At 39.6% G+C, this 26056-nt stretch overlaps 1 protein-coding gene across 1 annotated transcript in view; it reads left to right on the top strand.

Moving 5' to 3' along the window:
- Positions 1-397: 397 nt before the first annotated feature.
- The window catches only part of KLHL12 (kelch like family member 12), a 31911-nt gene continuing 6252 nt past the window's right edge, over positions 398-26056 (top strand). The window contains exons 1-6 of the mRNA XM_049858303.1: positions 398-556; positions 2345-2584; positions 6792-6945; positions 8232-8449; positions 13564-13713; positions 16361-16475. Coding sequence (XP_049714260.1) covers positions 2390-2584; positions 6792-6945; positions 8232-8449; positions 13564-13713; positions 16361-16475 — 832 coding nt within the window. The 5' untranslated portion in view covers positions 398-556; positions 2345-2389. The remainder of the gene's footprint in view (positions 557-2344; positions 2585-6791; positions 6946-8231; positions 8450-13563; positions 13714-16360; positions 16476-26056) is intronic.

Genomic DNA, 26056 nt, shown 5'->3' with positions numbered 1-26056 from the left:
GAATCAACTCCACCGCAATGGGTTCGGTTTTTTTTTTTTTTTTTTTAATGCACTAAAGTGAAGGAGCCCTCACAGCGGAATGGTTAAGCGCTTGGCTGCTAATCGAAAAAGCAGGAGGTTCAAACCCACCAGCAGAATCCACGGGGGAAAAAGGACCTAGCGATCTGCTCCTATAAAGATCATAGCCTAATAAACCCCATGTGGCAGTTCTACGCTATCCTATAGGGTCGCTATGAGTCCGAATCAGCTCCACAGCACCAAACAAGCAGAAGAACAAACGCACTGAAAGCGGACATCCAGGTAGACTCAGGTCACGTGATACCGCCTCCTCACGTGACGCAGCCCCGTGGGACGAGGCCGAGCCTTTAGCTGCATACGTCATCACTTAGCGCGGACCTGGTGACGAAAACAGCGACAATCACAGTGACGGCTCCAGGGCCTCCGGGTCGGGGCGGCGGCGGTTCGGCTTCACTTGAGCCGCCTGCTAGCCCCGCGCCCCACTCCACCCCACGGGCGGGGGACGGGCCGGAGCGATTGGGTGGGCCCGGGAGCGGAGGTGAGTTGCGCGGAGGGGGCGGCAGTCAGCCCTCTTCCTCCTACCCCTCAGCTCCGGGATTTGGCCCTTCCCCCGTCTGTCGTCTCCTTCCGAGGCGGAATGGGAGAGATGCCCTGGAGAGGAGGAAGACTGGGGGCTTCTGGCAGCGAGCTCGCTCCTCTCAACTCCGCCCTGAGCTGCGCCCCTTGGGTACCTCACCTGACGGTGCCGGCCTTATTCCTGATGCTGTCAGGGGAAGAGACCTCCTTTTCTTTTCTCCCACCTCGAATAGCCAGAACTTAGCCCCTCCCCGAATCTCCCGTGTTGGAACCTCTCTATTCAGATATTAACGGAAGTTCTAGAATAGGTCACCTCAGAAAGGTGAGGGTGAGGGATGTGGCTGAGACTTCCCCTGGTGATAACTTGAAGGACAGGAATCCCAAAGAGGGAAGGTCACGCTGCTTTAGGGTTATTGTCATTTTTACACTAAAACTATAAGCCCAGTCATAGACTAACCGCCCGCCCCACCATCTTCACAATAAAATCGGCATTTGTTCAGACCTTTTTTATATCCCCAGATTTGAAACTGAGTAAACGAAAATCCTTCTAAAAACATCGTTTGACGCATCACCTTCTTTTCTGTGAAATGGATCTTGCAGAGCTATTAGAGGGATTATCTAGTGTTGACAGAATTATATGCGAACTATAAACAGAAGTAGATGAGAATTTAGGAAAGTAGTGAGGAGCTCGTTTTTGCTCTGCAAAAGTTATGGTCGGGAGTTGTGGTGTCTGGAAGACAACTGATTGATTTCCCCACCCCCCACCCCCCGATCATTTCGGAAACTTACAGATTTCAAAAAAGATAAGCTGTCTTAGTCCATCCCACTTCATTACCTAGAAATTGCCCTAGAAGAAAAAAAAAGTGTGACTAAAACTTGTCAACAATCAAGAAAGTACTCCTTAAGCTGCATACAGTGAACTTTGCAAGTGATGAGCTATCCCAGTAAAGCTAGTGAGTTCTGATAGGTTTATAATTCTAATAAGGCTCTTTGGGTATAGAAGAATAAGTACACATACTGATTTTTTAATGTTGATGGACATTTACTAATAATATAGAGTAGGCAGACTCTTCTGTTGAACAGCTTCAACTGATTAATCAACTGAAAGCCCATAGGTAGCTTGCATGGTTTTCATTATGCAGTGTAGACATTGGATTCTCATTTGAGGTTTCATTATAAGAAACCCAGATATATTTGGAGGTCTTCATAAATAATTCTTTGCATACTCTTTAGAAAAAGTTCATTTTCACCATCTCTGGCCATTCTTGCTCTAAGTTGAACACAGTTTTTCTTGTATTCAATTAATGTTTATTGTGTACCTGCTAGGATAGCAGAACTATAAAACCGGATCCTCAGTCTCTAAAATCTTATCTACCTGTGGATATTGGTAGTTATCAGACCTTTAAGGAATTTTATCATTTGAGACAACGATTTTGTGAAAACCTGCAGGACATGTATAATATCTTTCTACTTACAATACAGTTTAGTATTAATTATAATAATGTCAAGTGGTAAGGGCACTCAATGATATTGGAATTCAGAGAAAGAAAAGATCATTTAATTGAAGTAGTAGCCGGATTGTGTTTTGGCAGTGATGCCAGGAGGAAGAGTGCTCTCTACTGGTGGAGGGTTCGGTTTCAGGAAACTTCCCCTTAGCTCCTTCATTTTTAAAGTTAATTGAATATGTTCGGTTTCCTTCAGTCTTTCAAATATGCTCTTTTTTTTCTCTCTCTGTCTGCCTCTGTTTTAGTTGTAGGATCCAAGGACGACTCTTGTTCTTTCTCCAAATTGCTTAATGGGAGGCATTATGGCCCCCAAAGACATAATGACAAATACTCATGCTAAATCCATCCTCAATTCAATGAACTCCCTCAGGAAAAGCAACACCCTCTGTGATGTGACATTGAGAGTAGAGCAAAAAGACTTCCCTGCCCATCGGATTGTGCTGGCTGCTTGTAGTGATTACTTCTGTGCCATGTTCACTAGTGAGGTAAGTAATAAGTTATCTCCTCACAAATGAGACACATGTAATCTTGTAGTTGTCTCTTTTTGCTGAATAATATAGAGGTTTGATATAATAGTGAATTCTCTATTGTGGTGGTTACATAAAAAGGCTCTGGAAAAGATCTGCCACTTAACCTGAGTGCTTTAGTTTCTTCATTTCTAAACTAGGGATAATAGTCATACATAGTAGCGTGGTTATTGTGAAGATCATATGAAATTACATGTAACATGATTAGAACAGTGTTTAGCATATAGGAAAAAACTCAAATGTCAGCTCTTGGGTTTTAACGTACTTTTTATAAAGTTGTTTCCCTGTTTTTCTCCTTCTAAACTTTAGTATTTTTAAGTCACTACCAAGGGGTAGCAACTCATAGCGCCCCTATAGGGAATTGACTCGACAGCAATGGGTTTGGCTTTTGGTTTGACCAAGGGGTAGGGAGAAGGGAAGGAAAGAAGAGGAGTGGGATTCAGTCCTCATCCCATTCCTCTTAACAGTATGTGAAGAAAATCAGTATTCATTCTACCAGTATAGATTTAGGGTAATTTCAAATGAGAGGAAGAAGATTTCATGAATGGTTATATAGGATTATGGAGTGTAACTGGAAAAAGATGCTGACTCTGGAGTGGACACAGTTAACAGAAGGAGTTAGGAAAAGGTCGTCTTGACAAGAAAAACGGCAGTGCTCACAAAGTATTAAGACTGAAGACTATTTAGTAATTGCTTGGCAAAACACTTGAATAGTAGAATAAGGTTGTTGAATATATTGTGAGGTAGTCTTAGAAAGTTGAACACAGGTGAGGGCTGCAACTTTTTTGTTTTTCAAGATCCTATGTCTGATTTGAAAAATAGATTTAAGTAAATTATCTTGATTTCTTAAGCTGAGTGCTTGATACACCAGTGTTTATTATGTCCTTTATGTATACCTGAAATATTTCATCATAATACCACTTTTTAAGAAATCTTATTAAGCATCAATATTCAGTTAATTCTGTTACCTTAATGAAGATGTTGCTACTGGATCTGAATAGGAAAGGTTGGTATTGTCATAATGAAAATAACTACCTATTATGGGCCATGTACTGTGGTAGGTGATTGTTATACATATCTCATTCACCCTAGGGGTAGGTGTTAACCATCTTATTTTACACATAAAGAAATAAAGTCTCAGATGTGACTTACTAAAGTCACATGGCTTATAAGTGGTAAAAGTGGGTTTAATTCTAAATTTTTTTATGCTAAAGCCAAAGTAGTGTTTAACTCCTGTGCCTCCTTAGCCTTTGAAATATGGATTTTTATGTTCTATGATCTGACTCTAAAACCATAATAATTTATGATGCTCTGTCACATGGCTATTAGGAGAACATAGGAACCTGACAAATCATTCTAACCAGACTAATTTTAAAACGGTCTTGTGTAACATGACATTACAGATCCTCATCCTATACTGTGCTCCACGATACCTGCACAAGAGCATCCAAAGTAGTTGGCATTTAACTGGGTAGGAGAGTGTCACCCAGCATCTGGTGAGCATGAAATACTAGTGGACTAGGAGTATGGACTGCTAATTATGTATTGTGCATCCTGTTCTTTGTCAGCTTGAAGAAAATTAGAAATTTCATCCTTTTTCTACACATTTAGAAATTAGTATGGAGTTATCTAAGAGAATTCTCTCTTTTCTCATTGGTGATTATTTTATAGTTTTTCTTAAAAAACTGACATTGGGCAAGAAAATGCCAGATGATTTTGTTTTTATTTTTAACAGTAGAAGGTTAAGGAGTGGATCTAGAGACCTGGATTCTGGGTTCAACAATCTTAGCAATTCTGTATGAACCCTGGCAACCATCTGACTTCATTGTGTTAATCTATAAAATAAAGTGATCGAACTAGAAGGTTTCAGAGTTCTATTCCAACTCTGAAATGCTCCAATTGAAAGATCACAGGACTGAAGTTAAAGGACTTGGGTTTTGTCTGTTATCTCTTACTAGTTAAGTGACCTTGGTTGAGTCACAAACTTCTTCGAATTCTTCATTTCTTACCAGGTTGCTGTGAAAATCAAACAAAATAACAGTAAATAAGAAACACTCTGAAAAATTGTAAAGCAAAATATGAATGTGAAATGGTATTGTACTTGTTCTAAGTTATTACATACTAAAATCCTTCCCATATTTAAACTATTTGGCTTATGGAAATACAGTTTAATTATTGAATGAGAAACTTCTAGAATAAATGTACTCATGTATTCCAGGGTCATTAGTAGTGAATATATTTCATGTGTTGGGATAGTAATTATTTAAAAAATCTAGTATGTTTTTTCCTAAATAATGTACTAGTGACTTTTTTGTAGTATTAGGGATTGATTTTGTTTTTGGCTTTCGTAGACAATGCTTTTTGACAATTACTCTGGGCTAATGAAAGAATCAAAGGTGATAAAGCCGTTTATTTTGTAATGGAGGTTGTCTTAGGCTGGCTTCTCCAGAAAAGCATAACAACAAAGTGTATACATGTATATATATAGAGAGAGAGAGATTTATCTCAAGTAAATGGCTCACATGGTTATAGAGGCTGGCAAGTCCCAAGTCTGTGGGTCAGGCATCAGACTGGAGGCTTCTCCTGACTCATGTAGCTGCAGGGGCTGAGGAACTCAGGATCAGCAGATCAGGTGGCTGGCCACTGGCTCTCAGGCTGCAGAGGCTAATAAATCCCAAGATTGGCAGGCCGTACAGCAGGCTGCCGGCTCAAGTCCCAAGAACCGGAGGTCAGATAAGCCGGATGCAGGATTGAGAGCAAGCAAAAGCCAGCAAGCTTTGCCAGAATGTCCATATATATTGAATGTAGGCCACACCTCCAAGGAAACTCTCCTTATAACTGATTGGCTGATCACATCAGATCACATCAGGGAAGTGATTACATTATATCAGAAAATGGAGGATAACTACATCAGCACCTAACTGCCAAACTGCTGAGAATGATAGCCCAGCCAAGCTGACACACAACCTTAACATCACAGAGGCGTGATGAAGTTTTATGAGTAATAAGAATTTCTAAACTAAGATTAAGATCTAGTAAAATTTTCGTAAGGTAATCAGTTTTCAAATAGTTTACTGCCCTGTAAAAATTTAAGATTTCCACCCTGAGCTAAACAGTTATTATCTGGCCTCATCAACACTTGTAACTGTAAAAATATATCCTAGACTAAATATTAAAAAAAAAAAAAAAAATGCCATCGAGTTGATTCCAACTCATAGTGACCCTGGAGGACAAAGTAGAACTGCCCCATAGGGCTTCCAGGGAGCACCTGGTGCATTCAAACTGCAGACCTTTTGGTTAGCAGCTGTAGCTCTTAACCACTACATAACCAGGGTTTCAAAGAATAAAAATACCACCTACAATTCCATAATCAAAAGCTAGAGTTAACTCAATATTTTGAAAAAGTATCAGACAGTTCAGTTGTGTTTCTGCAGTGTTACAGTGGAGCACTGGTGGCACAGTGGTTATGAGCTCAGTCTGCTAAACAAAAGGTAGGCAATTCGTATCCACCAGCCACTCCTTGGAAACCCCATGGGGCGGTTCTGCACTGTCCTGTGGGGTCACTATGAGTCAGAATCAACTCGATGGCAGTGAGTTTTTTTTTTAAGTGTTACAGCAGAAGACTCCTTAGAATGGTCCACATGTTCCTTCCTGTCGCTACCAGATGTAGTCTAAGGGCAGATGAGAGGGACTGGGTACTCCTGGGGGGCCGAGGAGCATAACTCACAGGGTCCTCTATAAGCATGAAATTCCTTTGTGTTTTACCTTGAATGTTCATGAGCCCTAGTGGTACGTTCATGGAATTTGCATTCTGTTCCGTAATACATCTATGTTTTTTTAATGTGAAAGCAATGTTTTAATTTCCTCACTGGTAAAATTGATATTCCAGGAAGTTGTCACCTCACCATGTACTCCTGGTGCACACCCCACCCTCCATTTGGGACCACCTCCCCATCATTGAAAAGCTGTATACACATAAAAATAATAAAAATATACACCTTATTTGCTTTGTGCAAATCAAGTAAAATAGACCATAATTTTTTAAAGATGTATATTCAATTAATATTATTAACATTTGTTCAAGCTCTTGGATGTGAGAGTCTGCCTTTCTCTTTTGGAATTTGAAATTCTACCTACCATTATTTTCTCCCCTTTGCATTTGCAGCTTTCTGAGAAGGGGAAGCCTTATGTTGATATCCAGGGTTTAACTGCTTCTACCATGGAAATACTCTTGGACTTCGTGTACACAGAAACAGTGCATGTGACGGTGGAGAATGTACAAGAGCTGCTCCCTGCAGCCTGTCTGCTTCAACTGAAAGGTACAGACATTAGAGGCTTCTATTGTTCATGCCAAAAGAGCCCTGGAAATCTTTAAAATTAATAATGTAAACCTAATCGTGAAAATCTTGGAGACAGACTTGGGAACTCGTGTTTCCCCTGGCTTTTGTCTTCCTGAGCAATAGAAGATCAGATGTCAATAGCAACGTAAGGGAACCTCTCCAAATGTATTTGACTCTTTAGAAAAAAGCATTTACACCTTTTCGTGTTTTAAAAAGTGGAGGAAGGGATAATATCTGCGCTTTCTTACAGATTTGTACACAGTAGCCCTGGAAGAAAACAAAAGATGCTGATACTGTTCATTACCTGCATGGATGGGAACTAGGTGGCTGGGAGGCTAGGGAAGCTAGGGGGGCTTTTCATGGTAAACCCTTTTGTATCTTTTAATTTTGAGCCATGTAAATTATCTCTTCAAAAATATTATTAAAAGTGATGTACAAGAATGAGAATATGAAGTTTTCACAGCACTGGAGGTAGCCCCCCTTTTGGTTCCCACTCCTGTCTTTCTTAACCTCTAGTTTTTATTAATTTCAGTTTTTATATATGCATGATTGAAACAGTGTGAAGCTTTTACATTAGTGCATAGTTATGAAATTAAGTTTGTACTCTGAACTTTTCAATTAGAGAAACATGACGCTGTAATTAATACCTTCTGTTTTCCTTCACTGGAGTTTTTTGGTGAGTTTTCACATAGAGTAAAAACGAGGCATGTTATGCTAAGTTAGTAATTGGTTTTTTAGCTTGATTCCCAAGAGTTTTATATGCATTTTTGTTTAATTGTGCCCAAAGCTAAACCAAACCCATTGCCATTGAGTTAATTCAGACCCACAGCGACCCTATAGGACAGTAGAACTGCCCCATAGGGTTTCCAAGGCTATAATCTTACTGAAGCAGATTGCCACATCTTTCTCCCGAGGAGCAGCTGGTGGGTTCCAGCTGCTGACCCTTTGGTTAACAGCCAGATGCTTAATCACTACACCACCAGGGCTCTCCCTGTCATTGTGCCAGTGTCCCTGAAAGGAATTGGTCTTGCTACTATGCTCATTTTAAAGATGAAGCAGAGACAGGTATAAAGGACTTGCTGAAGATCATATAGCATATAAAATACAAGTAGGATTTGAACCGCTTAAGCATAAAATTTCTAATCTGGTTCTTAGGTGTTGAGCCAGAGTTCTTGATACTGTATTGAGAAAATGTTGAGATCTGAGAATATAAACCAATTCAACACCTGACAAGTATCCTGAAATATTCACTGTGTTTGTCCTAGGTGTGAAGCAAGCCTGCTGTGAGTTCTTAGAAAGTCAGTTGGACCCTTCAAATTGCCTGGGTATCAGAGATTTTGCTGAAACTCACAATTGTGTTGACTTGATGCAAGCAGCTGAGGTCTTTAGCCAGAAGCATTTCCCCGAAGTGGTACAGCATGAAGAATTCATTCTTCTAAGTCAAGGAGAGGTGGAAAAGCTAATCAAGTGTGATGAAATCCAGGTACAGATGTGGCTCCAAGACTGGGCTGTTTGAAAAGTTGCAAAGCAGGGTGGAGTTACTGTGTCTCCTTGCAGGGCTTCTTAATCCAGCATCTGTATTGGCTCCAAAGGAGCCATTGACCCTCCTGAAATTACAGGCCAAATTTATTTGCATATTTATAGAGAAGGAGTTAGCCATTTTCCTCTATGAAATGTATGATCCCAGTGGTTAACAATCACTTTCTAACAGTGTAGAATAAGCAAAAACTGGAAATGGAAGTAGATGTCTATGGTACTTCTCTGTTACCCATTCACTCATTTTACAGATACTTATTGAGAATATCTCCTTTTATAACAGGTGCTAGGATCTAAAAATGAATAAGACAGTTCCTGCTTTCAGAGAATTCACAAATGTAGTAGTAGAAACAAACATATAAGCAAAAAGTTATTATAATAGATTATGAGAGTAATAGCAATGCCTGTGTAAGGTAAGGAGATTGCACAGAAGAGAGAAAAGTAAACCTCTGCCTGGAGTGGATCAAAAAGCAAGGGACAAGAGGTTGGAGGTGATGATCTGTGTCAGCAGGGCCGGATCCTCAGTGCTTGTGGAGGTGCAAGGAGGATGGAAGGAAGGGACGTGCAAACTGGGTGTTAGAGGAGTAGTACCTCACCCAGCAGAGGGGACTACCTGTGCTCAGGCCAGTGTTCAGTGACTTAACCCAGCAGGAAGAATCTTAGTCCTGAGTTTGAATCATAGTACCAGTAGGTTAGGAGAGTTTTTACTGCATTTGGGCTTGTCATCAGGCTAAGAATTGTAGTGAGAAGTCCAAGATAGGGCTTTCATATGCCTTTTATCTTTGGTGACCCAGTTGTTTAAGTTAGTAGTAGTTTCTAGAAAATTCCTAGCAGAGTCAAGTGGTAGGATAAAAGTCCACCTGCTGGGTTTTATTTCCCCCAGTTAGGAGGAATTAGATTTTCTAGAAAGGCTTGAGAGTTCATTTTTTTGTGTGTCTCCTCAATAATAAAAACCAGATTTTAAATTAATAGATTCCTGGAAGTTAGTGGCACCTCTACAGGTAAATGCCTTAATTTAAACAAGAGGTGTATTAGAAAGAATCAAAGCTTGATTAATATTCTAAGTCCTTGAGGGGGAATTTGTTAAAGAAATCCTATAATATAAACAGACTCTTTTGTAAACCAAATGATTACTACCTGATTTATTTTGTAAAACCCAGGAGTTTTATGTAGTATAATAACAGGTCTTACATAAATTTCTTATCAATTTTTTTTTTTAATTCCCACTTTTGTTTTTGTAATTTCCATACATCTTGTCACATTTGAGCCAACTTTTTCTTTACACCTTTCCCTAGTGACTTTTCTGAGAGAAAATTGTTTAGGGCTCATTGGTGACATTGTTCCCATGTAAAAAGGAGCAATCCTGTCACCTCCGAGAAGCTGCTCTTACAAATGCTGCTGAGCTGCAGTATTAGCTAGTCTTTGTTTTTACCCTCGTGATGCACTATCCTCGCACTAAAAGGCCAGGCATGGCCAAAGTGTACAAATGCAGACTTGAGAACTGATAATTCGCTAGAATATCTTGATTTTTCTTGACTTTTCCATATATTAGAAAATATAGTGAATAAAATCGACACCATGACTTGAAGTTCTCTGTACATGAGAATAAAATAGCTGACGCTCGGCATTTATTATCGGTTCGTTTATCAAGTGTTTATCGAACACTTTCTGTGTGCCCAGATAGTTCCAGAGGAGCATGACAATTGTGAACAAAACATATTTAAAAATCCCTGGACCCTGGGGCTTACATGCTGATGGTGCTATTTCTGGTATTTTATAGAGATTATTTTATATGATTCTCATGACTATCTCCATTTATCAGAGAAGGAAACTGAGGCGTGGAAGTTAACTCTACCATACTACACCTAGTAAGTGGGAGAGCCAGGATTCAGTCTGGCTTCAGGGTCTGGTCTCTTAACCCCTAAACTGTGAGCTGATTACCTAGTCAGTTTGCTTCTGACTGGCCAAATGAGGAGGCAGTCACAGAAGTCATTTACTTCAGAACTATCTATAGTAAAACTAAATGGAACAGAGAGAGCCAATAACTAGCCACCTTATTCAGAAGCTGAGATGAGAAACCGTTTGAGAACCATTTTGTGGGGCCTTCCATAAGTGTTGGTCAAACTGTCCTTGGTTTTTTTTTTTTTCTGAAAAAACAGCAAATGACATATTTTTTCTGTTGCATTGACCAGCTAGATATAGAAACCAGAAGTCTGACTCCCAGTTACTAACTAAAGCTTCCTCTTATTCAAAACAATAGTACTTAAAACAATGGGAAGCAGTATATCATATGAGTTAAAACAACGTGGGCTTTGAATCTTGGCTTTGTGACATTAGATAAGTTACCTAACCACTAATCTTCAGTTTCTTTTTCTATAAAATGCAGATAATATTAGTACTTAGTATAAAATTTACAGACCGTTAAATAAGAATGCCAGTGTCTGATACATAGGAGAATTCTCCCTGAAAATTTGTTATGGAAAAAATGCATTTTTCCCTGTGGTTAAACATGAATGTTATATGGGTTTTTTTTTTTTTTTTTCCTCCTAGTTTAGCTGTTTTTCTGCAATTAGAGTTTCTGTCTTCAGTTAGATCAAGGATCTCTGCTCATAATTGACGTAGCTAATTTAAACCTAGAAAACGTTAGAGCTTAGCATGCAGTTGCTTAGAACTTTGAGCTTACCATTCTTACCTTTAAAAGAAATTGTTAAAAACCTCATGGACACTTCTGTACCCTCCTCTGCATCTGATCCATCTGTATGCTACATTACTTTTACCACCCAAGTATTTCTCCAGTGCATCTACTTCTGTCCGTCATCACTGCCATAACTATAGTCTAAGCACCATTATCTCTTGCCTAGTGTACCAGAGTAGCCTCCTAACTGGTCTCCCCGCTCTTGATCCTTCCAACTGTTCTACCAATGGCAGCCAGGATATTATGATCATGTCACTAGCATGCTCAAAACATTTTAATGTTTTCTAGTTGCTCTTAGGGTAAACTCCAGTCTTATAACGCCCTCTGTGATCTGGCCCTTGCTTACCCCTCCAACTTCATCTTTTGCCACCCTTGCCCCTCCCTCCTTCGTTCTACTACACTAACCTTGATCATTTTCTCAGCTGTCACTTCTGTTTTGCTTTAGGGCGGTGCTATCCACTAGGACATTTCTGTGAGGATGGAAATGATCTACATCTGTGTTGTCTAATTTGATAGCCTATAGCCATATGTAGCTATTGAGTACTTGAAATGCGGCTTGTGCTACTGAGACACTGAATTTTTAATTTTAATTAATTTAACTGTAAATAACCACATGTGGCTGGTGGCTACTATATTGAACTATGCAGCCCTAGGGTCTTTGCAGGTGCTTTTCTGTCCGCCTAGGACTACTCTTTTACTCTCTTTGGCTAACTGCTACTCACACATTGGATTGTAGTTTTTGCTTCTTCAGGGAGCCCTTCACTGACCCACCAACCTAAATTAGAAGTCTTCTGTTACCTTGTACCTTTCCTATATACTGTATAATGACTAAGTGGGATTGTTTATTTTTCTGATTTAACAATTGTCTCTTCTCTTAAGAGCAAGGATGATACCTGATTTGTTCATTTTATAAGCCCCCAGCAGAGTGCCTGGCACTTAGTAGGTTGTCAGTAAATCTGTGGAATGAAGGAACTTTCTGAAACATTTTCTGCATATCTAGAGATAGTTCTTAGAAAAAGTTCATGGGGATAGTTTCTTTCTCTAGTTACAATCACACGCTGAAAAGTATCTCTCAGAAGAGAAATGCTTTAGGGACTGGTAGAAGGAACACAGGACCTATACTTAGTTGTCTGCCTTTGGGAGGTCGTGTTACTACATCTAATGTACTCCCAGTAGTATATTGTAGGCTCTTTAGGGTGCGTCTCAGCTACTCAGTTTGTCTCACATATAAGCTTAGACCTAAGTTCCCCAGATGACTAATTATATATGTCAGCTCAAACAATAGTGCCTAATATGTAGTAGTTCCTCAAACGCTCATTGACAATACTTTGAAAACTGCAGCATTCCATATAATAATGTAAGAGAAACTTCTGCTTAACCGGCTTGGATGAAGGAGTTGTTGGGGAGCAAGGCTGGAGACGATTAGACAAGACTTATGAATAAGAGTTATTTCAAGTAGGGCAACAAATTACCAGGAAAAAAATTGAGGGATGGGGAAAATTCTGAAGTGAAGGCTAACATGTGATAGGCACCATCTGTCTTACGAGCTGCTTTTACCCAAGTTGACTGTAATTCTTTTCTTGGACTGAGTTAGCTGTGTCTGAAAAGCTCATTTTCCCAAGAGCCTGTCTATTTTTGGAAGACTGGAAATAATGGTGGTGGAAATGGGGAGTGTCTTAGTTATCTGTTGTTGTTAGGTGCCTTCAAGTCAGTTCCGACTCATAGCAACCCTATAGGACAGTGTAGAACTGGCCCATAGGGTTTCCATGGAGTGGCTGGTGGATTTGAACTGCTGACCTTTTGGTTAGCAGCTGAGCCCTTAACCACTATACCACCAGGACTTCTTAGTTATCTAGTGCTGCTGTATAACAGAAATGCCATAAATGTGTGCCTTTAAAAAACAGAAATTTCTTTTTCTCACAGTTTAGGAGTCTAGACATTTGAATTCAGGGTGTCGGCTCTAGGAGAAGGCTTTTTCTCTCTTGGCTCTGGAGGAGGGTCCTTGTCTCTTTTGAGCCTCTGCTCCTGGGCAGTCTTCGTGTGGCTTGGCATCTCTCTTCCCCCATCTCTGCTCCCTTTCTTGCTTGTTTAATCTCCTCTATATCTCGGAAGATAATACCCTAATTCTGCCACATTAACATAACAAACAACCTAATTTTCATTGACATAACCTAATCGTGCCTCATTAACATAACACAGCCTATTCACAAATGGGATTATATAACCATAGGCAGAGATTAGGATTTACAACATATTTTTTGGGGACACAGTTCAATCAGTTACAGGGAGCGAGAGGGAGAAAATATGGTTTACCTTTGAGAATGTGAGCTAATTTGAAAAGCAGAGATCCATGTATACATTTATAGGTGGATTCTGAAGAGCCAGTCTTTGAGGCCGTCATCAACTGGGTGAAGCACAGCAAGAAGGAACGAGAAGAATCTTTGCCTGATCTGCTGCAGTATGTCAGGATGCCCCTGCTGACCCCCAGGTATATCACAGATGTGATAGATGCTGAGGTAAGTCGTTTTTGAGTGTCGCTTGTAGCTTAGTATTGTGTACTCAATTATTTTAATGTCGGCACAGAGTCTCCTGGTTCGCTTCTCCAGGAATCTGAGAGGGGCTTGTTCTTGACAGTCCTCAGGCATATTTTCCAGAAAAGTTAATTGCTTGGCAAGTCAGGCTCCTGACTCAGATGAAAATCGATAATTTAATTTAATTTTGTGGGTTTTTTTTTAACATGCCCCTAGTATGTTACATAGCCAACATCAGATGGTAAACTTTGTCCCCTTCTTCATTAAAAATAAAGGGTCGTAATTGCTCTGAAACAGTGGGCACAGATGCTTTGCTTAGCAACCTTCTATATTTTTGACCCCTGCTGAAATCAGCATGGAAACAGTTTTATGCATTTTAATATCAATTTTGGTTATATCATTTTGAGTTTATTTTTTAAAGTGTTTCTCCAACTTAAGTTGTTTGTAGTATATTTTCATGATTTTTTACCATATATACCACATGTATTATCTGAACAACATTTTGGGGTAACACTGATATCATGTAGTTAAGGCCCAAATCAATGAATGAGTTTTTCCTGCTAGCTGAACCCCACATCTCTTGGGAGTTAACTGCAAACACAGTCTTTCACTTGTTCTTGTTAGAAACGGTGCAAACTGGTTAGTGTAACATCTCAAACTCTTTTTTTTTCCTATTTGTAATTTTTTTCTGATAACTCATCCACATACACATTGTGTCTGGTTCTTTACCTAGTGTTTAGGAACACAGACTCTGGAGCCAGACTCTGGGACTAAAATCCCAAATTGGCCAGTTACTGGGAAAACCTTAGGCAGTTTACTTAATTTATTTGTGGCTCAGCTTTCTTATTTGTAAAGTGGAAATAGTAATAGTACTACCTCATAGGTTGTTGTCAATATTAAATAAGTTAAATATATTTAAGAGCTTTTATGTACAAGTTGTCTTGTACATGGTATTTGCTACAGTCATTGTTTTTTTCCTTTTTAATTCATAGTGAAAACTTCTTGGGTTAGGTTAATGGAGGTACTGTGTAATTAGAGCTTGTATCAGTCCTGTCCCAGATGGCATACTCAAAAGCAGGATAATTTGAGGAGGGCTTTCTTAGAAAGGAGCTGTTTACGAAAGTGTGAGTTGGGAGAATAATAAAAGACAGTGAAGTAACTGGGAGCTCATACAGCGAAGTCGTTAACCACCCCAAGGCCTGAAGGGACAAGGTCGAGGACTGGTTACCAAAACCTGGAAGGAAAGAAAGTCAGTGGAGTCATTGCCTGGTGAGGAGCTGTGGCCTTTGGTTGAGGGATACAGCCTGCTTTGCAGTGAGGGAGCCAGGGGCATAAAGACCCTCACCTCACTCTCCTTCCTCCCAATAACTGAGCCCAACAAGAAGCCAGAGGGCATGGGAGCCCTATTGACATAGTTTATATAGTTCATACAGGTCAGTCTTTTGAGTCAGCAGCAGAGTGAATTTGGGAAGGCAAATGAAAGATATCCAGGGAATCTACGAAACAACTATTGTTCTCTACTCGTCCGGAGCAAAAGACAATGAAGGAAACCAAGATTCAAAGAAGAAACTAGTCCACAGAACTAATAGCCCACAGGAAGCACAGCCTCATCTAGCCTGAAACCAGGAGAACTAAACGGTGCCTGGCTACCACTACTGACCATTCTGACCAGGGACACAGTAGAAAGTCCTGGATAGAAAGGGAGAAAAATGTAGAACAAAACTGAAATTCCTAAAAAAATTCAGACTTACTGGACCGGTAGAGACTACGGGAACCCCTGAGACTATCGCCCTAAGGTACCCTTTGAACTTGGAACTGAAGCTACTCCTGGTGGTCACCTTTCAGCTCAATAATAGATTGGCTTATAAAATAAATATCACCTGTGAGTACTGTGCCGCCTTAAATAATCAACTATATGAGGCCAAATGGTCAATATTTATCCTAAAACAAAGATGAGAAGCTAGAAAGGAGCAGGGAAGCTAGGTTAATGGAAACAGAACAAACAAAATAGAAATGACAGTGTTATGAAAAATGTAACCAATGCCATGGAACAGGTTGTATAAAAATTGTTAAACGGGAACCTAATCTGCTATGTAAACTTTCACCTAAAACACAATAAAATATCTATTTTTAAAATACACAAAGGGATTATGTTAGTGCTGTGAACCTTGGAGAAACTATTTCAAGTAAGATGTACTTCTCCCCATCATCTCAGAGAATGACAGAGGCCTTTTGGTTTCCTCTTAAAATTCTTGTCAGTTTTTCTGTACTTACATTTGCATAATCATCAGAAGAATGTACAAACTAATAAAAGTTACTACCTGTAAGTGCCGAGGTGGGTGGGAATAGGGCTAGGAGCAAAACTTCTTGGTATGTATCATCTTCTATCATTTGATTTTTTAACTATGTAAAATGTATCTATTCAGAACATAAATTTAAAAAACTTTCTGGAAACCCACGGAAATAGTTTCTTAAATTTATTACAGTTATTTACCAGCAGCTCTCCTGGGATCACAGGGCTTTGGAAACTGGTTTTCTGTACTAGAAGTTAATCCTTTATATGTGCCATTTGTACCCTAATTAGCATTAAAGAAGGCCCCTGTGATTCACTGTACCATCTGCTGTATTTCAGCCTTTCATCCGCTGTAGTTTACAGTGCAGAGACCTAGTTGATGAAGCAAAGAAGTTTCATCTGAGGCCTGAACTTCGGAGTCAGATGCAGGGACCCAGGACAAGGGCTCGTCTAGGTAAGCTGGCATTTTGGCAGAATTGGGGTATTTTTCAGCTACTCCTTGGAGGTGGCTTAATGTAGTTGCAAAAAAATACTGTGTAAGAAGTAAAGAGACTGTTTCAAACCTGTTTTCAATCATTTCGTAATTGTGTCATCTCAGGCAAGTCGCTTTACCTCTCTGAGCTTTCTTTCGTATACACCAAGGATATCTTCCCTGTCTATTCCACATAACTATTTGGAGGATTAAGGAGCCCTGGGGACACAATGGTTAAGCACTTGGCTGCTAACCAAAAGGTCGTCGGTTCGAACTCACCAGCCGCTTCGAGGGAGAAAGATGTGGCAGTCTGCTTCTGTAAAGACTACTGCCTTGGAAACCCTATGGGGCAGTTCTACTCTGTCCTGTAGGGTCGCTATGAATCAGATTCAACTTGAGGATACACAACAACAATAACAATTTGGAGGATCAAATGAGATAAAGTGTATGAAAGCAATTATAAATTGTCAAGTATTATGTAATACATTAGCATTTTATTGCAGTTCATTTACCGTCTGTGAATTAGAGATGATTTGGAATGCCATGTGTTAAGTGTTATGTTCTTACCCACTGTTCCCTTCCCCTCATGTGTTTTCTCCATTCTGGAATGAAAAGAGGAAGGAGAGGCAGCCCAGTATAGTGGAAAGTACAGGGGTTTTGGCAGTGATGTGCAGTAGTTGAGAGCCTGACCTCTGGAGCCAGACTGTGGGTGCAGATCCCAGTTTACCACTTACTAGGTATGTTAACTTTGGCAAGAAACTTAACCTCTCTGCACTTCAGTTCCTTACTTGTAAAATGAGGATCATAAATAGTACCTACTCTAAGGCCATTATGAAGACTAAATGAAGTAATTTATGTAAAAGACTTAGAACATTTCTTGGCACATAATAAGTGCTATATATGTTAGCTATTATTTTAACAAACAGATTAAAGTTCAAATCCCAGCCACTCCAGTGACTGGTTGTATGACCTTGGGCAAGATATCAGTTTATCTCAGCCTATGTTTTTACCTCTGAAATGAAGGTACCAATGTCTTATCTTACTGGGTTACTGGAAGGATTAAATGAGATAATGTATCTAAGATAATAAATACTCAGATGTTAGTTCACTTCCCATTTTCTAGCCTCCTTACTTTACTGTCCCAAGAGCCTAGATATAATGTGGAAAAGCATTTTGTAGGTTATAAATTACTCTGTTTTTGTGGGGTGGTATTTTGTTTTTACTGCTTCGTGTTCTTTTATTTGACTTTGGATTCATGCAGGCTAAGGTGTTAATTGATAATTAAGCTGTTCACTGATAGGTTTCAAGGAGCCCTGGTGACGCAGTGGTTAAAGCAATCGGCTGCTAACCAAAAGGTCAACAGTTGAACCCACCCGCCACTCTTCAGGAGAAAGATGTGGCAGTCTGCTTCCATAAAGATTTACAGCCTTGGAAACCCTATGGAGCAGTTCCATTCTGTCCTGTAGGGTCGCTATGAGTCGGAATTGACTTGATGGCAGTGGATTTGGTTTGGGTTGGATAGGTTTCAGTACAATAGTGATTTATCCTGTATGTTTTTTAATGGCCTAAGTACTACATATTCAACTTAGAAATTTTAGAAATACAAATAAGGAAAAAGTAAATAAAAAATCACTCATACTTCCACCACCCAGAGATACCTGCATTTTTTTTTAAAAAGGGAACTCTTAGAGAAGGAATAGTAGATGGTACTATTCTTTTAGCTCCTACAGGATGACAAAATGTGCTCTGTATCTCATGCAGTATACAGAGATATATAATCAACACAAGATAGATTGAAGGGCTAAATGTGAAAAACTATGAAAATATTAGAAGACATTATAGGAAAATATTTGTGTAGCTTCTGGGTGGGATCCTTTAACTAAGATATAAAAACCCAGAAGCCTTCTAGGTTACTTATATCTGTTTTTTTTTTTTTTTTTATAAGTCATGGCAAAAGACATCACAAACTAAGGCAAAACACATAAAATGGGAGAAAATATATTTGGTGTGTGTGACAAAAGGTTAATATTTTTAATAAAAAAAGAACCTATATAAATCAACAAGAAAAAGATAATACAAGATTGCAGAAGAAACGTATAGGCGGTAGATTGACAAAGAGACGTTCAGATAGTATACAGAGCAGAAAAGGAAAAGTTAAGTCATCCATAAAAATTTAAAAATATGTTTCACTAGCAGGTCTGGAAATAAAGATTAAAGCTTATTATAAAGTTTAAAATGTGCATGTCCTTTGTGTTCCACTTCTGGGAATCCATACTGTAGAAATAAACACCAGCATATAAGGATATGTGTGTAAGGATGTTTACTATAAGATGCTAGCATTGGCAGAAGAAAGGGGATGCCACGTGAATTCTGTCTGAAGGAATGAGTAGTTGACTTATTTATAATACAACTGTACCATGGAATATTGTGTAGCTAAAAGCATTGCGTCAGATAGCTGGGTAGACAGGCTACCGGCCTAAGTGGGAAAAGGGGAAAAAAAAACTCTTTTTAATTAAAACTTTTATTTGTATATGTGTTTATGTTTCTATGAGCATAAGCAAAAGTATGCAAGAATCTACACTAAACCTTTGACAAGGTTACCCTGTGGAGATGGGATTGCAGGGGAGTATTAACTATTAACGTTTTACTTATATACCTCTGTGTTAATACCATAAGTGTGTGGTTACTTTTGTTTTTTAAAAAATTATAAAACATATGTTTAAATACGATGTGAGACAGTGACAGAGGGGAAAGAACCTGGCACTAAGGAGATAAGACGTTTTGGTTTCACTCCCAGCTATCACTATAGTAACTTGCTGTATGAATTTGGACAAGTCCTCTAACCTCCCTGGGTTAACACTTCATCTCTATGTTAAGTAAGTTAAGTTCAATCACTAAGGTTCTTTCTAATACAGAAGATACATACATATATATATATGTGTGTATATATATATATATATAATGGGTTTTTGGGTTTTTTTTTGTAGACCCAAAGGTGTCCTAGACAGTACATGATAGCACTCACTAATTGCCTTTTAAATTGAACTGAAGCCAATGAAAATTTTGGTGAATCAGCAAACCCAGAAAATTCTTTGGAGATACTCTTTTTGCATTTCTCTAAACAGGCAAATGAAAGACTTCTGGTTGCTCAAAGAACTTGCTTGTTGCCCTGACGTTGAGGGATCAGAATATGATTCTACATGCCTTCATAGTTTTGAAATTAGTTTTCAGAAGTTCTAGAAGGGAAATTCTGAAGCCGTCTCCAACTAGATTCTTAAAACTTGTTAGTGACTTAGAAGGCAGATTGCTGCCACCATCCTGTCCTCTACCCATCTGTATTCATAGAGATTGCTCAACCAGCTACCAGAATAATGACTCTTCTGTATACAGCATAAGGAATTTAAGCCTTGGTTTCAATAGCTAAGTAAAAATAGCATGCCAAATAAAGTTTGGGGATTTTTGTTTTAGTTATTAACCTTACCCGCTACTCTCTCACAGAAAATCTATGGAAATTGCATTCCTAATTTCTGACTGTTTCCTTTTCTGAGCTACAGATCAATGCAAATGAAAATGTAGGTCTCTGAACTCTGTTACTTCAGCAGTACTGCTGTCTATCTTCCCTGTTCCTCTAGTAGCACACCACAGCATGTACTCACCCCTCCCCCACCAACAAAATAATGACCATAGCACTGCCAAGATGCCTCTGCTTTAGTAATGTACTTTTTCACTCTGTTCTTGCCAGATTTTTTTTGGACACACTTTCCTCATCATAAAGATTAAAATCTAACTTAACAATTACGCCATTTATTGGCAAAGAAGGAAGAGGCTTCCTTTTGGCCAACCCTTTCATTAGCTCTTAGTTTTAAACATTAGATTGTTGGAGTAGTGGTCCCCAGCCTAGGAGACCTAGGGCCCAAAGATGTTAAACTCTTAGGCATTCTTCCAGGGGAGAAAGACTTTCTAGGCACAAAGGAAAAGATCAGTGTATTTGACTAAATAAAAAATTTTATCTTTCCTACCTCAAAGAATTGGTACAAAATTATAAGGCCAGGTAGGAGAATAGATTTGCTATAACCACAGCAAAGCGTGAAAATAGTTTGTATGTAAAGAGCTCATAAAAATGTGTAACAGAAAATCTATGTATTTAGTAGCCATTGAACTTCCTCTTTTGTGAACTGTATGTTCGTATCTTTACACTAAAGCACTCAGTTTACAGAAGAGGAAGTACAATGACTACTAAATGTAAGGGGAAAAGATTTATCTTACCAGTAATTCGTAATACAATCTTATAGGAATTAAAATAATAAATACAACCTTTTGTCTACCACATTATCAAAGATTAAAAGACAATATCTAGTGCTAAAGAGAAACAGACTGAATTGGACACTTTTATATCAAAGTAGTGGTGGGAGTATAAATTGTACAACCTCAGAATGTAACTCTAATCTTATATATCAGAAGATTTTTTAAAACTTCATGTTCACTCCAGGAATCTCCTCATTTCTATATTAAGAAAATAACCAGGAACATGTATATGAGACTAATAATGGGCACACCAGCCCAAAAGCAAACATGGGAAGGCAGGAAGGGACAAGAAAACTGGACAAATGGAAACAGGGAACCTGGTGTGGAAAAGGGAACAGTGTTGACATGTCACAGGATTGGCAACCAATGTCACAAAACAATTTGTATTAACTGTTTAATGAGAAACTAATTTGCTCTGTGTACTTTCACCTAGATCACAATTAAAAATAATAATACTAACCAGGAAAAGTTTCATATTCAAGAATATTTATCACAGGATGATTTGTGATTGTTTATAACCTAAAATTGTGAACTACTGAAATGCCTAAAAATATTATAGAAGCATGTAGTAAAACATTTAGCTAATGCTGTGGGAGAATGAAATAAAAATAGCAGGATACAATACTGTGTGGTCCTATTTATGTTTATATATATTTAGAAACAAGGCTGGAAGAAAATACTATATTTTGCTGTGTTTTTAGCTTGTGGAATTATGGTTAAATTTTAAGAAAATCATTTTTATGCTAGAGAAAGCTACATGGGCTAAACAAAGATATCAAACTTGACTAAAATTGTATCCATTCAGTGTGAAAATACTGGTGCTCTCATATTTATCAAAAGCTCTGTTGGTTGTTACCGACAATAATGGGAGACTTAATTACTTAAAGTCAACTTGGTAGACAGTCTTTCAAAACATAGGATCTATCGGGAAAATAATAATAGAGAATCCTTTATGACGAAGTTTGGGAACCAGTGGCCTAGAGCCCCAGCTGCTACAGTCATAAAATCCCAGAGTGGCTCACACATCTCGGTCCAGGTTCTGCTCTGGGCGTATTGTTACCAGAATGTTTGCTAAGAAACTTTGAACCAACAGGAAGTACTGTCAGCACTCTGAGTTTTGTAGCATGATCTAAATACCTCCTATCTGCTTCTATGCCCCTACCCTTCAAGAACTGCCTAAATGCAATTGTATTATAAAGGAAAAAGGTGGTTTTTTTTTTTTTCCCCTAGTTTATTTTCTGGGAACTGTTGTTGTTGTTAGATGCTGTTGAGTTGGTTCCGACTCATAGTGACCCTGTGTACCACGGAACGAAACACTGCCCGGCTCTGCACCATCCTCACAATCGTTGCTATGTTTGAGCCCATTGTTGCAGCCGCTGTGTCAGTCCATCTCATTGGGGTCTTCTTCTTTTTCATTGAACCTCTACTTTACCACACCTGATGTCCTTCTGCAGGAAATATCCTTCGATAATATGTCCAAAGTACGTGACACAAGTCTCACCATCCTTCTAAGGAGCGTTCTGGCTGTACTTCTTCCGAGACAGATTTGCTCATTCTTCTGGCAGTCCATGGTAGACTCAGTATTCTTCACCAACACCATAATTCAAAGGCATTAATTCTTCTTCAGTCTTCTTTATTCATTGTCCAGTTTTTGCATGCATAGGAGGCAATTAAAAATACTGTGGCTTGGGTCAGGTGCACCTTAGTCCTCAAAGTGATATCTTTGTTTTTTAACTCTTTAAAGAGATCTTTTGCAGCAGTGCAATACATCATTTGGTTTCTTGACTGTTGCTTCCATGGGCGTTGATTGTGGATCCAAGTAAATCTTTGACAACTTCAGTATTTTCTACAAGTTCAGCTTGAAACTGAAGAAAATTAAAACAAGTCCACGAGAGCCAAAGTATGACTTTGAGTATATCCCACCTAAATTTAGAGACCATCTCAAGAATAGATTTGACGCATTGAACATTAATGACTAAAGACCAGATGAGTTGTGGAATGACATCAAGGACATCATATGTGAAGAAAGCAAAAGGTCATTAAAAAGATGGAAAAGAGAAAAGACCAAGATGGACGTCAGAAGAGACTCAGAAAGTTGCTCTTGAACCTACAGCAGCTAAAGTGAATGGAAGAAATGATGAAGTAAATGAGCTGAATAGAAGATTTCAAAGGGCAGCTCAAGAAGATAAAGTATTATAATGAAATGTGAAAAACCTGGAGTTAGAAAACCAAAAGGGAGGAACACACTAGGCATTTCTTAAGCTGAAAGAGCTGAAGAAAAAATTCAAGCCTTGAGTTGAGATGTTGAAGAATTCTATGGGCAAAATATCGAAGGAAGCATCAAAAAAAAATGGGAGGAATACAGAGTCACCATAGCAGAAAGGCTTGGTTGATGTTTGTCTTAGTCATCTAGTGCTGTTCTAACAGAAATACCACAAGTGGATGGCTTTAACAAAGAGAATTTTTTTTTTTTTTCTCATGATCTGGTAGGCTAGAAGTCCAAATTCAGGGCATCAGCTCCAAAGGAAGCGTTTCTCTCTCTCTTGGCTCTGGAGGAAGGTCCCTGCCATCAATCTTCCCCTGGGCTAGGAGCTTCTCTGCACAGGAACCCCGAGTCCAGAGCACACACTCTGTTCCTGGTGCTGCATTTTTGGTGGTAGGAGGTCCCCAACTCTCTGCTTGCTTCCTTTTCCTTTTATCTCTTGTAAGATAAAAGGTGGTGCAGGCCACACCCCAGGGAAACTCCCTTTACATTGGATCAGGAGTGTGATCTGAGCAAGTGTGTTACATCCCACCCCAATCCTCTTTAACCATAAGCAGAGATGATGATGTATAACACATAGGAAAATCACAAAATGGAGGACAACCACACGGTACTGGAATCATGGCCTAAACAAGTTGACACATACTTTGGGGGGACACAATTCAATCCATGACACGCTACCCTTTGGCCCCCAAAAACTCATGTCCTTGCTACACATAAGACACACTCACCCCATCGTATCATAGCAAAAGTCTTAAATCGACTCCAAGTCCAAAATCTAAAAACTCCTCTTTGTCTGTGAAGTCTAGAACACAAGTTAATCTGCTTCCAAAGTACAAAGGCAGAACGGGCACAAGCTAGGCATTTCCATTATAAATGGGAGAAATTGCAGGGAAAGAAGGGATAACAGGCACCAAAAAAGTCAGCAGAACACATTAGCCCTCAAAAAAAAAAAAAAACCCATAGCTGTTGAGTCGATTCTGACTCATAGCAACCCTGTAGGACAGAGTAGAACTGCCCCATAGAGTTTCCAAGGAGCACCTAGGTGGGTTTGAACTGCTGACCTTTTGGTTAGCAGCCGTGGCTCTTTACCACTACACCAACAGGATTAGTCCTCAAGACTTTGAAAATAATCCTCTGTTCTCTGGTACCGTTTACACAGTAGCCCTGCCTTCCGGACTCTAGGTATTGACCATGTTCTCCAGATTCTGAGTGGAGGCTCCTCAGCCCTGGGCTTCAGTTTCGCCCTCCAGGGCCACTGGGATGGTAACTCTGCTCCCTTGGCTTTAGGTACAGCATTCTCCTAGACCACCTGTATGGTGACTCCATCCACAGAAACACCAGAAGCCATGGGTCCACCCTTTGAAACCCCAGAGGTCGTGGCCATACCTTTTGAGACTGAGGCAGCTCAGCTTCCTGTATTCCTTGACCTCTGGGTCCCTGGGCCTCACGCTGCATCTGCCCTGTGGGAGCAAGTGTTCCAAGCTCTGTAGCTCCACCAATAAGTGCCTGGAGGCACCCCACTCTGTCAGGAAGCTTCCTGCGCACAGGCACTCAGGTCTGTCGCTCCATGGGTCAGCTCCAGCACTGTCTGGTGTTGGTCTCCTGGTTCTGCTGCTGCCAGTCCTCTGCTGCTGTTTCTCACCATCTGTGCCTTCTCCAGCGTTAGCAGTTCTCACTTTCTTCAGAGTCTTCTATCCATTCACAGTGTCAAAACTGTTTCCACGTTTTAGGTATCTGTTAGAGCAGTGCCCCACTCTGTCAGTACCAAAATCTGTCTTAGTCATCTAGTGCTGTTCTAACAGAAGTACCACAAGTGGATGGCTTTAACACAGAGAAATTTGTTTTCTCACAGTCTAGTAGGCTAGAAGTCCAAATTCAAGGCATCAGTTCCAGGGGAAGGCTTTCTCTCTCTGTTGGCTCTGGAAGAAGGTCCTTGTCACCAGTCTTCCCCTGGACTTGGAGCTTGTCTGCACAGGAACCCCAAGTCCAAAGCACATGCTCTGCTCCTGGCACTGCTTTCTTGGTGATATGACGTCCCCAACTCTCTGCTTGCTTCCCTTTTATCTCTTTTAAGATAAAAGGTGGTACAGGCCACACCACAGGGAAACTCTACATTGGATCAGAGATGTGACCTGACCAAGCATGTTACATCCTGCCCTAATCCTCTTTAACCCCAGGCAGAGATTATATGATTTATAACATACAAAAAAATCACAAAATGGAGGACAGCCACACAGTACTGGAATCATGGCCTAACCAGGTCGACACGTATTTTGGGGGGACACGATTCAATCCATGACAGTGTTCAACGATTTCAGGAGGCGGCATATGATCAAGAACCGAGGTCTGAAGAAGTCCAAACTGCACTGAAGGCATTGGTGAAAAACAAGGCTCCAGGAATTGACAGAATACCAATTGAGATATTTCAACAAAGAGATGCAGTGCTGGAGGTACTCACTCCATGCCAAGAAATTTGGAAGACAGCTACCAGGCCAACTAACTGGAACAGATCCATATTTATGCCCATTCCAAAGAAAGGTGGTCCAACAGAATGTGGAGGTTATCAAACAATATCATCAGTATCACACATGAGTAAAATTTTGCTCAAGATCATTCAAAAGCGGTTGCAGCAGTACATAGACTGGGAACTGCCAAAAATTCAAGCTGGATTCAGGAGAGGACGTAGAATGAGGTATATCATTGCTGATGTCAGATGGATCTTGGCTAAAAGCAGAAAATACCAGAAATATGTTTACCTGTGTTATATTGTGGATCATAACAAATTATGGATAACATTATGAAGAATGGGAATTCCAGAACACTTAATTGTGCTCATGAAGAACCTGTACATAGACCAAGAGGCAGTCGTTCGGCCAGAACAAGAGGATACGTGTGGCTTAAAGTCAGGAAAGATGTGTGTCAGGGTTGTGTCCTTTCACCGTACTTAATCTGTATGCAGAGGGAATTACATAGATCAACAGAAATTACAGCC

The sequence above is a fragment of the Elephas maximus genome, chromosome 18, assembly GCF_024166365.1.
Source record: "Elephas maximus indicus isolate mEleMax1 chromosome 18, mEleMax1 primary haplotype, whole genome shotgun sequence".
NCBI classification, from domain to species: Eukaryota; Metazoa; Chordata; class Mammalia; order Proboscidea; family Elephantidae; genus Elephas; species Elephas maximus.
The sequence above is the reverse complement of the archived record's forward strand: the minus strand, read 5'-3'. Positions and strand labels throughout refer to the sequence as shown.